At 45.9% G+C, this 15,917-nt stretch overlaps 1 protein-coding gene across 2 annotated transcripts in view; it reads right to left on the reverse strand.

Moving 5' to 3' along the window:
• BTAF1 (B-TFIID TATA-box binding protein associated factor 1) overlaps window positions 1-15,917 on the reverse strand; it is a 2,675,064-nt gene that overhangs the window by 1,534,903 nt on the left and 1,124,244 nt on the right. For both annotated transcript variants that reach the window (XM_069611378.1, XM_069611379.1), the window contains 2 exons: window positions 9,767-9,909; window positions 9,506-9,680 (listed from right to left, as the gene is read on the reverse strand). In XM_069611378.1, coding sequence (XP_069467479.1) covers window positions 9,506-9,680; window positions 9,767-9,909 — 318 coding nt within the window. The remainder of the gene's footprint in view (window positions 1-9,505; window positions 9,681-9,766; window positions 9,910-15,917) is intronic.

Here is a 15,917-nt window from a genome sequence, read left to right on the forward strand (position 1 = left end):
TCGCTGAGCCATATGCAGGCTCTATCCCCCTATGGCGATGCCCTGGTCTTCCACCCACCTATGATAAAACCATTAAGGACGGTTGGGACCCGGGGGGTGGGATGACTTTAAGGGATCTCTTCCCTGGGGGCACTTTCATCACACTACCGGATTATGTGGCAAAGTTTGGGGGAGGCCCCACCCATACACTACAATACTACAGAGTCAGGGCTGCAGTTAGATCTAAGTGGACATCGTTTCCAACAGAGCCCACTGAATGCCAGCCTTTGGACTCTGTAGTCACTACTGGCTATACCTGTGGTCTGATTTCCGCATTATATAATAGATGTCAGGAGGGGCCGGGACCACCTGGCACTGCCGGGCTCTACTGGGAGAGGCATCTGGATAGCCCGCTAGATGGGCGCGGTGGTGCAAGCTAACCAAGGATGTCTCGAATGCGAGGCACCGTTTAATCCAATTTAAACTGCTTAATAGGCTGCACTATACACCTGTGAAGGTCGCTAGGTTTGCCCCTTCGGCTTCTTCCAGCTGTGTCAAATGTGGGGCTGCGGAGGCTGACATGTTCTGGAACTGCCCTCTGGTTATACGGTTCTGGGAGGTGGTGGCGAAGATTCTACATGAATGCACCAATGTACCTCCGGTATTGCTGTTTCCCAAGTATTTATTTGGCGATATCGGAAAGGCATCAACCAAAAAGAGGCAGTTGTTTAATCTCGGGTGCCGGATAGCCAAAACATGTATTTTTATGAAGTGGAAGTCTTATGGCACCGGGGATTCATTTGTGGCTGAAGGAAATGACTCATGTTTGTGAATGTGAAGAAACATAATTAGTTGCACCATCCTGCAGACCTAAAAACATTTGGGGGCAATTCTTAGAGTATTTGCATGATTAAATGTTTAGTGATGTATGTAGCCGATTATACCTTTTTTGTATTATCCATTTCGAATGGTGATTATCGCGATCTATGGACATTGATTTTTCTTAATACTTTTCTTCATGTTGTGACAATACCTTAATGACATAATGTTGCTCATGTGTGCATTGATGCATTGCAGAAGTTGGATCTTCACGGTTTTATAAATAAAGAGTTAAAAAAAAGAAAAGAAACTGCTACTATTCCACTGTCCTGGTTACAATCAAAAGTGGTTCAGATTTTTTTTTTAAAAAAAGGCAAAAAGACTGACCCAGCTAATTTTAGGCCCATTACCTTAATTGATGCAGGAGCAAAGGTTTTGGTAATCTTGTTACTACAGGATCTTCAAAACCACATTTGTTCACATAAAAGCCTATCAAGATTCCAAATTGGTTTTAGTGCTCAACTGGGAACAACGCATCTATTTTGGCTCACTCACTTGTAAAAACAAAAATTCCCAACTCAGGTCCAATTTATATGCCATCAGTAGATCTGTCGGCCGCGTTTGATTGTGTGATCCGAGGAAGAGACTGTAAAAAGTTAGAACGCTTGGGGGTACCAGTACATCTTACTGCCCCGATAGCAAAATTGCACTACAACACCTCCTACCTGGTAAGGATAAATACATCAGGAGCAACAACGCAGCCAATTCCCACAGAGGTGGGGGTTAAACAGGGCTGTAACTTGGCAGTGACCCTGTTTAACCTCTACCTTTGTGAAATCGATGAGATTTGGGAAAAGAAGAAGATTTCTTATCCCGCAAGGCTGGGCCACTTAACGATGGCCTTTGCTGATGACATTTACATTTTTGACCGTACCCCCTTCGGACTGCAAATAAAGCTCAACATATTTGCGGATTATCTGTTTAACCACAATTCACAGTGCAATGTCCAAAAATCAAGGGTTTTTACATTTCGCAACTTAAAGCAGAAAACTCCAACTACACTATGGACCATCAACCGCACTGCCATTCCAAAGGCCTTGACCTTAAAATATCTAGGTTATGATATAACAGATTCCACCTCAGTAACAATGCGGACGAGTGGGCTGAATAACAAGGTCACGGCTTTGGCTACACAAATGCAGATAGTTTATGCAAAGTTCTGTAAATTCTCAATGGTTCCATTATTTGAATTCTATACACTTAAAGTGGAAGCGATCATTTTGTATGGACTGGACATGTGTTTTTTGGAGGTCGTCCTGCAACTCTCTTCGGATTTGAGGTGAATTAACACCATCTCAGGGCTTTCATCAGTATAGTGGGCGCTCCGGTCTCTTTTTGCACTGATATTATTCTTTTTCTTTCAACAAGATAGTTTGGATATGCTCTATATCTTCTCTAAAGTCCCAGTCGAGGCAGGAGCAGTGGTTCAGGCGACCATCATCGTCCGTGCCCTCTAATGGTGGTCTCTCTATTTACATTATTAACAAATCTCCAAAAATATTTAACCCTCATCTCTAGTAATCCTGAGCATATTAGAATTATATGAAGGGTTTTTGGTGTAACATTCGGCCCACAAAATCAACATTGTTGGTCTTCCTGTGGAAGGCCTGATCTTATCTAAAAATTTGTTTAGTGAAATACAGATTAGAATGTACTCTTGGAAACTGTTGGCTTAATTTGGGACACAGGAATAGTCTTTGGTATCCTGGGATACCGCCATGCCTAGTACCCCACCCTCACTCTCTGCATATAATTAGTGGGGTTTTACTTCTGACTGGGATCTATTGCAGCCATGCTCCCGGAATCTCATTTACTTTATTTGGATTGCCCAATAGCAATTGTTTGTAAATTTAGTTCTTGCTGAATTTTTGTACACAAGTCCACAAATTCAATGAAGAGTAATAATCCAGGTGTCAATTGTACTCTAGATAATCTTTAAAAACAGCACATTTTTGAGCGGATCCAATATTTTCTGCGTGCAACTTTAGACGATTCCAAAACATGATAGCCAACAAAGGTACTAGTCCCAATTCATTACAAAATGCAGATCTAGACACAAGATGGAAGCACCAACGCAGATCCCACAACTGACCTTCCAGTTTTTTAAGAAGGGATTCAGTGAGATTTGGGTTACACACGACCATATATTGCACCTGGTACTAGGTTTAGTTTGTAACAGGGATCAGCGAAAATCTCCCAAAGCAATTTCCTTAATTGTGCTCTATAAGGCAGCCAATTTAAAACTCAGTCTCCTCTCCAGGGCCACGTTATTTTCTCTAGACATCAGATGCCCAAATATATTACTTCCTTCTCTACAATTGGATCAGTTCCAATATACCATCTATAAAGACTCTTTGACGTTGATCTCATGAAATAAATGACTTTTAACCTGTTGATTATTAGTTCATTTTGTTCTGTATACTTAATGTTTCTTCCAAGTCTGACGGATATAGATTAAACGGGGTTGGAGCAAACACCTGGTTGGAGGCGCCTCCCTGTATAGGTCTCATCCGTTAGACCACCTTCTAGATTGATTCTCACTTGGACTGTTATTTTAGTATGTAGAATCTTGGGCATGTTCAATTTACTCAATTTCCACCAAAGCAAATTTCAGTTAATAATGTCAAAGGCTCCCAATAGGTCGATACTTGCAACAACAAAAAACCTTCATCTATGACTTCACTACCATTCCTGGAAGCATTGATGTTAGGCCAACAAAGAGGTCACCTGGTGTGAACTGAAATCTTGTTCATACTTTGATATAGACTATTAGTCTCTGCTGCACATTTTTAGATTTCTTTTAGGGAGAACACTGAATATACCTTTCTACACATCCAATAAAGTTACTGGATGGCAGTTGCTTTGTTCCTCTCAATCCCTTCTTAAAATGTGGAATATATGTTACGCCATTAACATATGTGGAGTTACACCATTAATTAGCCTTTGAATCTCTCATACGCATCTTATTAAACAATGGGCACAGGATTTCTGCCTATAAGTAAGGATTTCTTTTTAGCTGGATGGTTTTGTTTGAACCCTGCATTGAATTTATACAGCCCCAATTTAAGGCTGAACTATTTCATCTTAAAATATCCAACTTGTGTTGACTGTCTTACTATTTTATGATGGTTTAGCTAATTTGTATAGTCTTTAATACCCCCCTTTATGTCTTCATTCTCATAAATCAATTTTTAAAATCGACCGATTTCAACTCTCGTCTTAATTCACTTGTTTTCATTTTAACTAATTGGTCAAATATATGGAGGTGCCTCCTTACAGATTTTTTTACCCCCCCCCCCAAATTCACCTTCCTAGCATCTGTCCAGAAGGTGTCAGTAAAGGAGTGAGATTCTGAGAGTATTTTCTTTTCTGCCCCATCTAGAGTATTTTCCTGTTTCTGTTCTTGTTTATAACGGGTCTCCTCGAAATTCTATTTTCTTGGGAATGAAAATTTAGATTTGCAATTCCCTTCTCTATCTTCTCGGTCTCCCATCGACTATTTTCAATTAAATAATTCCATGGTCACTTTCTCCTGTTTTTACAATTTCCATATTGGTACATTGCATGAACAATTGTCTTGTAAAAAATGTGTAATCATTTATGGAGCTGGACATAATTATATCATGTTGGCCTTGCACGAATATCACCCACAAGATTCCCATTTGCACTATGGATATCCCCAATGCTCCATTACCTCGTTCCATTTGGACCTTGTTTATATAATTTTTCTTGGTATGCCGATAGAGTCCTATTACTTTTTTTGATTCCTTATTTGTTATACAGTTCTACATTCATTTAATATTAATGCAAGACCCACATCCGAATGTATTTGGCCAATTAGTGACACAGTCAATCAAGTCCTCAAGGGTATCCTCCCCCAACATCATCATTGGGTCTAGCCGCTTATTGACTGCAACAAGAAGACAGCCAAATGGATGCCATTTTTCACCTTTCTTCACCTTTTGAGTAAAGATTGAGAAGCCATCCATTATTGTTTTTTCTACAAGTAAAGTTCCTTGAATACAGATTCCATGCAATTTTACTAGGTCCAGACACAAAGAAGTGCATTTATGGATACTAGTGTATCCTCTTTGATTCCAAGAAATTAGATAACATTTTCTCTCACTAAAGATTACTCCGATTCCATTTTAGTTTTGTCGTTGAGATAGTGCCACCAGGAGCGATTACCCATCTTCATTAGTGTATTTGTTTGGCCTCCTCTGCCACTAATAACCTGGCCCACTTTTCATCACTTTGTCTTCTAATTTTCAGATAGTTGCCTCTCTGAATGTCTGACCAAAAACAGATATCCTCCTTTACATCCTCTTACATAACTTTTAGTCTCATTTGTTTTAATATAAACACATCATAGAACATTTTCAACCAACGTTCCTCAGCCTCCTGTATTAATTCAAACACTAGTTTAGACAGGATGTGTAGTGCTACTAAGTTAGTATTTTCAACATCCAGAAATTCCAGCTGGACAAGATCTGCTCTAGTAATGAGCAAGCTGTGGGATTACTGAAAATAAAGATAACTTTTGAGCGCTGCAATAGGCAATCAATTCTTATGAAATGGGGCTTCCAGTCCTAAAATGTGGGAGTTGTTCCAAACCATTTGAAGTGGTGATAACTGGGTAATTATCTCTTTGTTAGTCTGATCTTTTTCCTTCTTCATCTGAAGCAAATACAGTTCTTTTTATAGTGGGGAAGTCCGTCCACCAACTTCTTATATCCTCTGGATTATTAACTATAGAAGGCCATGAGCCCGGATTCTCCTCAGTCAATTGATCGTCCTACAAGGGTGAAGATTTTTGGAATTAGACAGACTTTCTCAAAATGTGCCAAGGACTAGGCAATTTTTTTTTTTTAACTGGTCTTTTTCTTAGGATGCAATGGTTTCTTTTTTTCGTCGCTCTTGCACTGATTCTTTGTTGCAACCGACCTCTGGGTCTTTTTTTATGATGGAGCCTCTAGATAAAGCCTGGAAGAATGAGATCTTTATTTCTTTGGGTCTTTTGCAGTCTTATTTTGTAGCTTAGGTACATTTCCTGTTTTCTCATCTTTTACTATACCATTTCTTAAAAAGAGGTTTTCTACTCTTAAAACTGTAAAACCGAGCGAAATATTAAGACTGCCTAGGTCAACCAAGCAAACTTATTAATTCTGATGTTCCAGAAATGTTCAGATTTTCCACAGACGTCCTACTCATTGGGCTCCATGCTATTTAAGACACCAATTTCTGGCCAATTAGTCGATTTATGCTCCAGAACTTTATAAATGTGGTCAAATAATGTCGTAAAGTCTTACCATCGCCTCAAAAATGTACAGTCTGAATGGAGGGCACCTCCAGAGTATTTGATTTGAGTCTCAAACCTTGTACAATGGGGATACATTTCATGGCTTTTGGAGTCTTGAAATATCAACATACTCCCTTCACTAGATATAGTCCTCGCTGCCCTTTCTAAAGAAACCAACTTTTCAAGTCTGGTGAATCGGACTAATTGATGGTCCCTCCGTCTTGTGGTATTTACTTGTTCTAAGAATTGCTTGAAAGTAGACGGGTTGATTCTGCCCTTTCCCAAAAAAGATATTTTGACCTTGGGCTTGATTTTTGGCTAATGACAATAGGTATATTCGTTAAGGACTGGGAACAGCTCAGTGCCCTTACTATAATGGGATTTTTTCCTGCAAACAATTGCGCTGACAAGAATTCTGTAAATATTTCCAGAATGTTTATACACCCTGATGGTCGAAGAAACAACCTCTTTCAGTCTTAATAAGACTGGTTCCAAGCGCCCCTCACCATCTGACAGCCTCCCTTGGATCCTAACCCCTATGCTTCTTAAATTACGCATAGCACTTTCGATAGCTTGAGTTGACTTACAAGATGATTCAATGTATTGAACGTTGTACTCCAGGCTGGGTCACTCCTTTTCAACCTCCAGATACTCCAGTCCTAGAAGTATATTCTCTATCACCGAGCCGCCGCACCAGGAGATAAATCTGTTCTCTCCTTCACCCCCACCTTGATTTCATTAGGACACCACAGTTCTCTAGAGCCCACCGAATCCAACTCAATGTGCACTTGTCTGTACACTACTTTTACCAGCGGACACCAGGGTTTCAAAGCGGCCTGCCTCCAATAGGGCACTCCAACTCTTCAAAGAGCATAGCAACAAAGCCTCAGCACTGCTGACTGCACTTAACATGCACTTGTCTGCGTTTCATACCGGTTAGAAGAGTGTGCTTTCAAGTGATCCATCTCCTTGTGGAGACTAATATAAAGGCATTGTGAGACCAACATGAGGAGGAGCGAGCAAGAGCTCGCAAGTCCGCAGCGTTAAGAAGCAGAGGAGGGCAAATCATTCTACAAGGCGGAGTCCGGGAGCCAACCAATACAGACACTGTGGAGCATGTAAAAATGACGAGCATGGACCACTGATTCCTGAAACCAGCCCAGGTGCTCTGACCTTCTGTACCATGCAACCTGACTGCCTGAGACGTGATCGACCAGGGCCAACAGAAATCAATGACCAAGTCCCGCCGAAAGCGGCAGGAAGAACCAAAGCCTGCAGACTGACGCAGAAGACCAATGAGAAGCAGGAGACGCACTGCCGCCTCTCCAGAGGAGCATCCATGCCACGATACAAGTACACAGTACCCTCAGGGAACCGGGTTGAGTGGCATGGAGAAACCACAAGTTGGGGTGAAAGAACACAAGGCCCAAGAGGAGCAAAGCCACCATACAGCCCAAGACAGGATGAAAATCTGCATACCCCAAACCTGTGTGTTGAAGAACACAGTCCAAGAAGAACCGACAGCCTGAGATGGGGCAAGAGCCCGAATACCCCCCACTGGGGCAAGAGACTAGAAATTGAGGGGTCGAAAGCCGTAAGAGCTCAAGAGGCAGAGAGCAAACGGCCCAAAACAGGGCTTAGAGGGAGTGGTGGTGGGGGGGGGGCGGAGGTCGACCCCTTGAAGGGTTATAAAACCAAGACCCCAAGAGGGGCAGGAACCAAAGAGGTTGCAGCCCAAGCCAGGAGCAGATCAGCCATAAAAGGGCCCTTGAAGAAATGGTATCAAAGAATTGAACCATAGACTGAAAGACCTAGAAACAGTTTCCCTAACTAACAGACTGGTTTCTTTTTCAGGTGTGTTGTGCCACTCTATTTTGAACACTTTCGCTTCTCTTGATTTTCCCTCACGGTTTCCTAAACTGCTGCAGGACAAGCAATTGGCTCATTTATGTGGGCTTTTAATGGGTTGAGGCGTGCTAGAATTGGAGCCTTTATGTTTTGTCACTCATTCTTAGGAGTAATAGATCTTGCATTTCTTTATATGCCACATTGGGTTACAGAGACTAACTCTCACTCACAGGCCTCTGCTGTGTCATTAACTGATTGAGATGACATTAAAAAAACTTCAGGCCATAATGGATCCAGCCCATCATATCCCCTCCTCTTTACATTTCTGAGCTGGACTCTTCCACAAGCTGTGTAATTTGTTTAATTATGTAGGTACCACTTAACACTGTTTTGTCTATCGCTGGAATGTATGACATGTCGGATTTCTGTCTTTCATGAGCTGACCAATTTAAAAGCAAAATGCTAAGAGAACATAATAAAACATATTTTAAACCTTTGCATATATGACCTGGCCTGAAATTGAGTTTTCTTAAAAAGCCAAAGAGACCAAACCGAAAAATGTAAATGTCTGAAGATGCTATCAACTCGAGGAATCGAGAGGAATACCATGAATGGCAAATCAACACTAAGTTACTTATTAGCTCATCTCCATGCCCACTTTTCAACATTTTGAGAATAAGTCATAACATTCCGGAGAAACCATAAAACGCATGTCTAAGCAAAACATATCAATTATAAAACATCAAGACAATGAAAATCCGCACACGCACATCAACCATCACTTGCAACATCTCTTCCAGTACGAATGGTGCGCTAATGATGCTGTGATTGATCTGCACCAAATGACCTCCTTGTGGAGGAGGCTATGAAAGACCTCTGGGTTCCTGGGTAGTATTTGTAAGAGGGGTAGCACTTGTTTGGCTCCAAGATATTTTACAAAGATACAGCGAAGTGCTTATGAGAAGCCAAACATTTGAAAATACAGACTGAATGGACATGCTGGCTGCACATTCTCAGACACACCAACCTTAGCGGGCCCCCACAAGAGATCACAGGGAAAATTAACTCACAGGGAAAATTAACTGCATCACACTTCTGCCAACGTAACATAAAAGCCAGCAACTAACTAGGGTAAATGCATATAGACTGGAATAAACTATTGAAAAAACCATAAGAAAAGTCCTAAACACAAAAGCAGTGATGGGCATTATCCCAAAGCGAGAACACTTCGACAGTGTTATTGGTCTAAAATACATGTTACACTATGAAATTTAAATACAACTGGAAATATACGATATTGGAGCATACCTTAAAAGAAGTTAATGCATAGCAAGTTTGGCTTGACACACATGACCATACAAGAGGGTTACCCACACAATCCTTAAAAACTGCCAATTCAATAAAAACGTTTTTTGTAACAATCAGAATCCAAGTATTCACAGCATGAGTAAAGACAGAAGCAAAACTGTTCCACGTTTAGTATTTATACAAAGAACATACCTTTTGTATAGCGGCCCACTCGCAGATTACCAGTGCAACACTAATCCGTTGTAAAGCAGATTTGGAATTCAAATGGAAAAGTAGCAAATGGGAAAGTGAATCAGCAGGTTTGATTTCTTGGGTAGTAGAATTCACACTTGGATCACAAATACAACTGCAAAGTGCTCCCAAAAGCCTAAACAAATAGAATGCAGATTATTCTATCTTCTTTCAAATTCTAGTTGACTTTACATTAATATAAGCTTTTTATAGTGAACTAACTTTGCTGCCATCACCCGTGCTCTCATGACAACATAATCCCGGCTTGCTTGGTCTTCTGTAACACTGTCTGACCCAGCAATGTATTCTTGTATCACTTCTTTTGCCTGAATTTGGCCTTGGCGCATCTTTCCGCCTGCTTTTTCCTGCAGTTTAAAATAAAGTAATCAGGTGAAAAGAACAGAAAAAGGAAAGCAAACTAAAAAATGACCAATTGTGAACTACATGCCTCTTTTTTGATTAAAATAAACATTTCAGAATTTGAAGAGAAATAATTTAGTATGAAATACAGTTTTGTACAAATAGTGTAAGTTTTAAGTTGCTTACCTTGAACTATTTTTCTCCAGTATGGGTCTGGCATGGATTCACATGCTCATGAATATTCCCTGTCAGGCTGGGAATCCTTGGTAAAAGAAAAACCAGTTTCACTTTAAAACTGTATTTCTCCTCTAAACCAATCACTGTCCTCTGGATCATACTGCCCTCATCCAATGACGGTCATCCGCCTAAGCCCTGCCTCTGGCAGCCATCTTCAGATTTGGTAAGCACGTAAAGTGGGAGTATGACCAAGAAGAGTCAGAGGGGCCAGAGGGAATGTTTGCATGTGAATCCATGCCAAACCCATGCTGGAGAAATTATAAATTACTCATCCTCCATACTGTATGGGTGTCACTTCCAAGGGACGGGAGTCGGAACCTTTTTCACCAGAAAAACCCTTCCCTTTAAATTTAGAGGCGCACAAGGGCGTGGTCCAGGGAACATGCGCTGCCCTGACTCCGCCTTCCAGCGCCACACCTAAGTCCCCATTGATGCGTCAATAGATTTAACATTGCTTAGTGATGACAGTATTATTAGGGAGGGGGAGGTTGGTGGGACGTATGAGGAAAGGGGACTATGGAATAATAGTACGTTAGTCACTACAGTGAGTAACTTATAATTACTCTTACGTCCCGTCCCCTTTCCTCCATAGTGTATGGGCGATTACAACTGATTGTAGCCCCAGGGTGGAGAGGAGACCGTCCTTAAGCAATTGGGTTCCCGAGAATCATCTCTCCGAAATCCACATCAGCTCTAGAGCCGGCATCCAAACAGTAATGCTTACAGAAAGCCGAGGGAGAAGCCCAAGTGGCCGCCTTGGTTATGACTTGCCAAGGGTATGGCGCTGGAATGCGATGGCCGTTGCCTTGGCCCTGACTGCGTGGGCATGCATGTTGGCCGGGAGCGGCTTGTGCTGGTAATCATGCCTCTTTGATGGCAGAGACCCTCCAGCGGGGTATATGGAGGACTTCGAGGCCCGATAGCATGGCCTCGAGCCTCCGAAAGCAACTATGTGCTTCGTCGTTGGGATCGGGAAATAACGCAGGAAGGACCATTTCTATGTGCAAGTGAAATGTAGATGGAACCTTGGGCAGAAATGCCGGTTGCGTCCGCATGACTACCTTGTCCTTGTGAAAGGTGGTATATGGTTGAGGCGACCAGCGCCAGCATCTCGCTGACTCAGCGAGGTGAGACAAGACGACTAGTAAGGCTGTCTTGATGATGACCAGCCTAATGTCCACAGGCGCCATTGGCTCGAATGGTTTGTGCGCCTGGACGCCCAAGACTATGTTAAGGTCCCACACAGGGTGCCGTCTCTTGACGGGCGGGTAGAGCCTGCCAAGACCAATGGCCGCAAGGTATGTACGGCAGGTGTCCACCTGTACGCCCGAATGAGCGAAGTGCATGGAAAAGGAGAACACGTCATCCAAATTGCAGGCCAACGGGTCAATGCCCTTGGAGTCCGCCCAGTGCCAGAATCTGGTCCATTTGCTTTTGTACTGGGCCCTGGTGGCTTTGCTCCTGGCACTCTGTATGATCTCCAGATTGGCCTGTGAGAGGCCAAGGTGCCGAAGCATTACATGCTCAGTTACCACGCTGTGAGGGCTAATTTCCATGGCGCGGGGTGGATGATTCAGCCCCCCCCTGCTGTGCCAGACGATGTGCTGGGCCCGTCGGGAGGTGTATGGGTGCACCTCAGAGAGGCCGAGAAGCTCCGAAAACCGAGGCCTGGCCGGCCACCATGGAGCAATCAGAAAGAGGAGTCAGTGAGACTCCTTGATCTTGCAAGTTACCCTGTGGTTCAGGTGGGTGGGCGGAAAGACATGGGCCTTCATGCCGATCCACTGGAGGTTAAATGCATCGCCCAAAGAGCCAGGGCCCTGACCCTGCCAGGATGCAGACTGGGGACACTTCTTGTTGTGCCAGGTGGCAACAAGATCCACTAGGTGGTGACCCCACCTGTTGAAGATCTGTTGAATAACGAGGCTGCCACTCTTAATTGTCCACTCCCACCCTGCTGGGCCTGTCCGCCTCCAGGTTGGATTCCCCCGGGATGTGGACTGCCGAGATGTAAATGTTGTTTTCCAGTGCCCATTCCCACGTGCTGATCGCCAGTCTGCAGAGAGGAGGGGGATCTGGTGCCTTCCCGCTTGTTGACGTAGTACATGCTTGTCGGGTTGGCTGTCTGAATGTGGACAACCTTGCCCTTGATAAGTAGTAGGAATGCCCTGAGGGTTAGCCAGATGGTTTTCAGCTCCAATCAATTGATGTGGTATTCCTGCTCCTGTCGAGTCCAGGTGCCGTGCCCAGAGAGATCGTCCAGGGTGGCTCCCCAGCCCTCGAGAGAGGAGTCTGTGGTGATGGTGGCCTGCGGAGAGTGCAGCCGAAAGGGCTTGCCTGTCCGGAGGTTGCAGTCCATGGACCGGACCACCAATTTAGGTCAGGGTGGAGAGATGGAAGAACGTTAATCATTTCAGATTGAGAGCCCCGCTCCTGACTCCATGAGGCCGCGAAGTGTAAATCCTTCTCATCCTTAGTGTTGTGTGCAGGACAGCTAGCAGAACCGCCGCCAATAGACAGAGGAGATGTTGATACCACCAAGCCAAGGTCACTTCTCTGCTGAGGAAGTGGACGGCTCCCTTAATGGCCGAGATCTTGTCCTCTGACGGGAAGACCTTCTCGGAGGACCTGTCCCAAATGAGCCTCAGGAATGTCAGTCTGTGTAGGGAGAAGCTGTGATTTGAGGTTGAGCGAGAAGCCCAGGTCGTGCAGTGTGTTCATAAGGGCATGGGAGGAGTGGTGAACTGCCTCTGGAGATGTAGCCCTGACGAGCCAGTCGTCGAGGTATGGATAGATGTGGAGGCCCTGCTCTCCAAGGAGGGCCGCTACTGCGTTTATGAGTCTGGTAAAGACCCTCGGGCCGAGTTGAGGCCAAACGGGAGGACCTTGTACTGTAAATGGTAGCCCATGATCCTGAACTGTAGGAAAGAACGATGGGGCTGCCAAATCGGGACATGTAGGTACACCTCCTTCAGGTCTAGGGAGTTCATCCAGTCTCCCTTGTCCAATGTCTCCGCTATAAAAGCTGGTATAACCATCTTGAATTTTTGCAGGGGTAAGGAGAGGTTGAGGGTGGAAAGGTCCAGCACAACTCTCAGGCCTACCTGGTTCTTCTTCTGAATGGGGAAAATCATGGAGTATAAGCCAAAGCCTTGCTGCGAGGCTGGAACTACCTCAACTGCCTTGCTCTCTACGAGCGACCGGATCTCCGCAAAAAGAGTTAGTCCAAACCTGTGGACTGGAGGGGAGGCTGGGGTGGGTAGGCGGTACCCGGCGGATACTACAGAGAGGATCCAGGGGGCCGCGAAATTCTGGCACCATGGAGAGCAAGCCTGCGCCCCACCGGAGACAACTGGACCTAAAGGGGCGTGTCATGCCTTCTTTCCCTCGGAGGCTGAGGAGGGGGACTGGAAAAACCCCTTACACCCCCCTTTTTTGTTGTTTGCGCCGGTTCTGACACGGCCAGCGGTCCGGCTGCCTGGATCTGCATTCCTGGAAGCTGCAGAACCCTCCATATGTACAACTCTTAGAGCGCTGCTGAGATTGGGTTTAAGATTTGGGCGTAGTCTTTGTAAGAATGGACAAGGACTTTGCTGTTTGCGAGCCGTTCTTTTTGTCCTGCTCTTCATCCAAGGAAGAGGTCTCCTCCCCTCCCCCCAACCCCGTCGAACAGTAGATCCAAGATGCGCTCCTGGACGTCTGGGTTAAATTTCGCCGCCCGGAGCCAGGCTGTGCACCTCATGTCCATGACAATGCAGATGGCACAGCCCGAGTTATCGATATGCGCCACTGTGGATTCCATGAGGTTGTGCGCCACAAGCTTGGCCTCCGCTAACCCTGCCTTAAAGCGTGACTGACATTAGGAGGGGAGCTACGGGAGGAAGTCTGCAATTCCCCCCTTCCCCCCATAACCGTTGGTTGGCAGCAGCCAGATTGGCATCTGCATTGGCCTGACGTAAGGAGGCGTTGGAGTAGATATTTTTGCTGTAAGCCTCCAAGACCTTCTCCTTGCCTAGCAGCGTCGCAGAGGAGGAGACGGAGGGCGACTGAGTCTCCAAGTAAAGTGATGCCGCAGCGATCACAGAGGAGTGTGGGTGAGGATGGGTCGAGAGCATGAGTGTCCCCCTCCATCTGCCTGTACCTGGCGTCCAGGTGTCGGTTGACCGGCTGGACTGAGTGGGACTTGTAGTCTCCCTTGCCAAGAAGGGTTGGCTCATCGGTTTGCAGTGGAATCCACTGGAGGAGGGGTAGCTGGCACCGAAGGCTGGGGTACAGAGACCGCAGCCGGAGGCTGAGAAGGCGACGGAGGTTGCAGAGTTGGCTGTGGAGCCGTAGGAGGCAGCGGCACTGGGGTCAGGGAGCCCGATGGAGGAGTCTGTGGCGTCTGTGGTGCCGTTAGCATGGCGGGGAGCACTTCCCTGACTGTGTCCTTGATGATAACCCATCTGAGGAGACCTCATGAGGCTGAGGAATTTGTCGAAGAGCGGCTGAAGAGGTGGCAGGGGGTACCGACGGGGTAGCGGGGAACTGCTGGAGCCGCTGCTTACCCAGTCCGTATGGACGCATGGGAAAGTTGCCCTGTGCATATGAGGAGTAGACTGTAGGCCACGTAGCTGGTTGCGACCAGTCCCACCTCGACACTCGTTATTTGCCAAATTCGTGGAATGGCGTTGGACGGGTGCCCCTGTCTGGCATGGTGGCCATTTTGTCGAGCTGCCGGCCACGTGTTGCCCAGACAGCTGGGTCTGGCCTCGTCCAAGATTCTCACATGTGGATCACGAGGCCCACCCTGCTCCTCGGATCTCAGCCCCGTAGGTGCGACACCCTCGACCCGGGGTCAGTAGAGCTGCGTTTAGGCACCCCCTCGGACGTATTGCCGGTATTAGGGCGTAGCCCCTCGGCCATTGTGCCAGTAAAAGGGTGTAGCCCCTCGGGTGTAGGCCCAGTACAAGAACCTTCCGGTCCCTCGACACTGCGTCCAGGAGGATCCGAGGACCCCTCGACACGAAGGCCGTTAGCCGTAGCAGCCTCTGTGCATGTGCCGGTGGAAGGACCTGGCCGGTCCTTCCCATGCGGGTGAGTCCGTGGGAAGGAGTCTCCCTGGCAGGGTGAGCTGGAAAATATCAGCCCTACCTGGGACGTTGCTTCACGAAGTTCTTGAGATCCTCTGGAGGCGACTGCTGGAAGAGCTCCCTCCACCGCCTTCGAGGACAGCGAGTCACACGCCGAACATGATTGCCAACCGTGGTCTGGGCCAAGGCAACGCAGGCAGAGGGCGTGGAGGTCTGAAGTTGGGAAGAGCCTGTTGCAGGATGGACACCTGCTGATTCATGTAGATATCGATATGCACTGGGGAGGAGTGCGACGCCCGAGGACTGAGTCCTGAATGATAGAAAAGACAAAAATATAAGACAAAGCGAGGCAGCTCTAAAGAATAAATTGACAGCACCTCCCGCCAAACATCAGAAGATTCAACGATTTACAACCGTACATCAAAAAGTTCCCTTCTAGACACGCTCGCGATTTAATAATGAGAGCGCGACTAAATCTCCTGCTAACCAACGAAATCTTAGCAATCAGAGGGCTTTCTCCAACGAAGGAGTGCCGATTCTGTAAAACGCCAGTAGTAACAGAGTCGATTAGGCATTTGCTCTTAGTATGTCCCCCGCACAGCCAGGATCCGAACAGTCTACCTGACGAAGATCTTTTCGGAGCACATTTTAAGTGACCAGGACGTTTGTTGGTCCAGATTGATGGCCGGAGACAGACCTTCGTG

This window comes from Ambystoma mexicanum, chromosome 8 (assembly GCF_040938575.1).
Source record: "Ambystoma mexicanum isolate Mex_15411 chromosome 8, UKY_AmexF1_1, whole genome shotgun sequence".
In the NCBI taxonomy this organism is placed as follows: Eukaryota; Metazoa; Chordata; class Amphibia; order Caudata; family Ambystomatidae; genus Ambystoma; species Ambystoma mexicanum.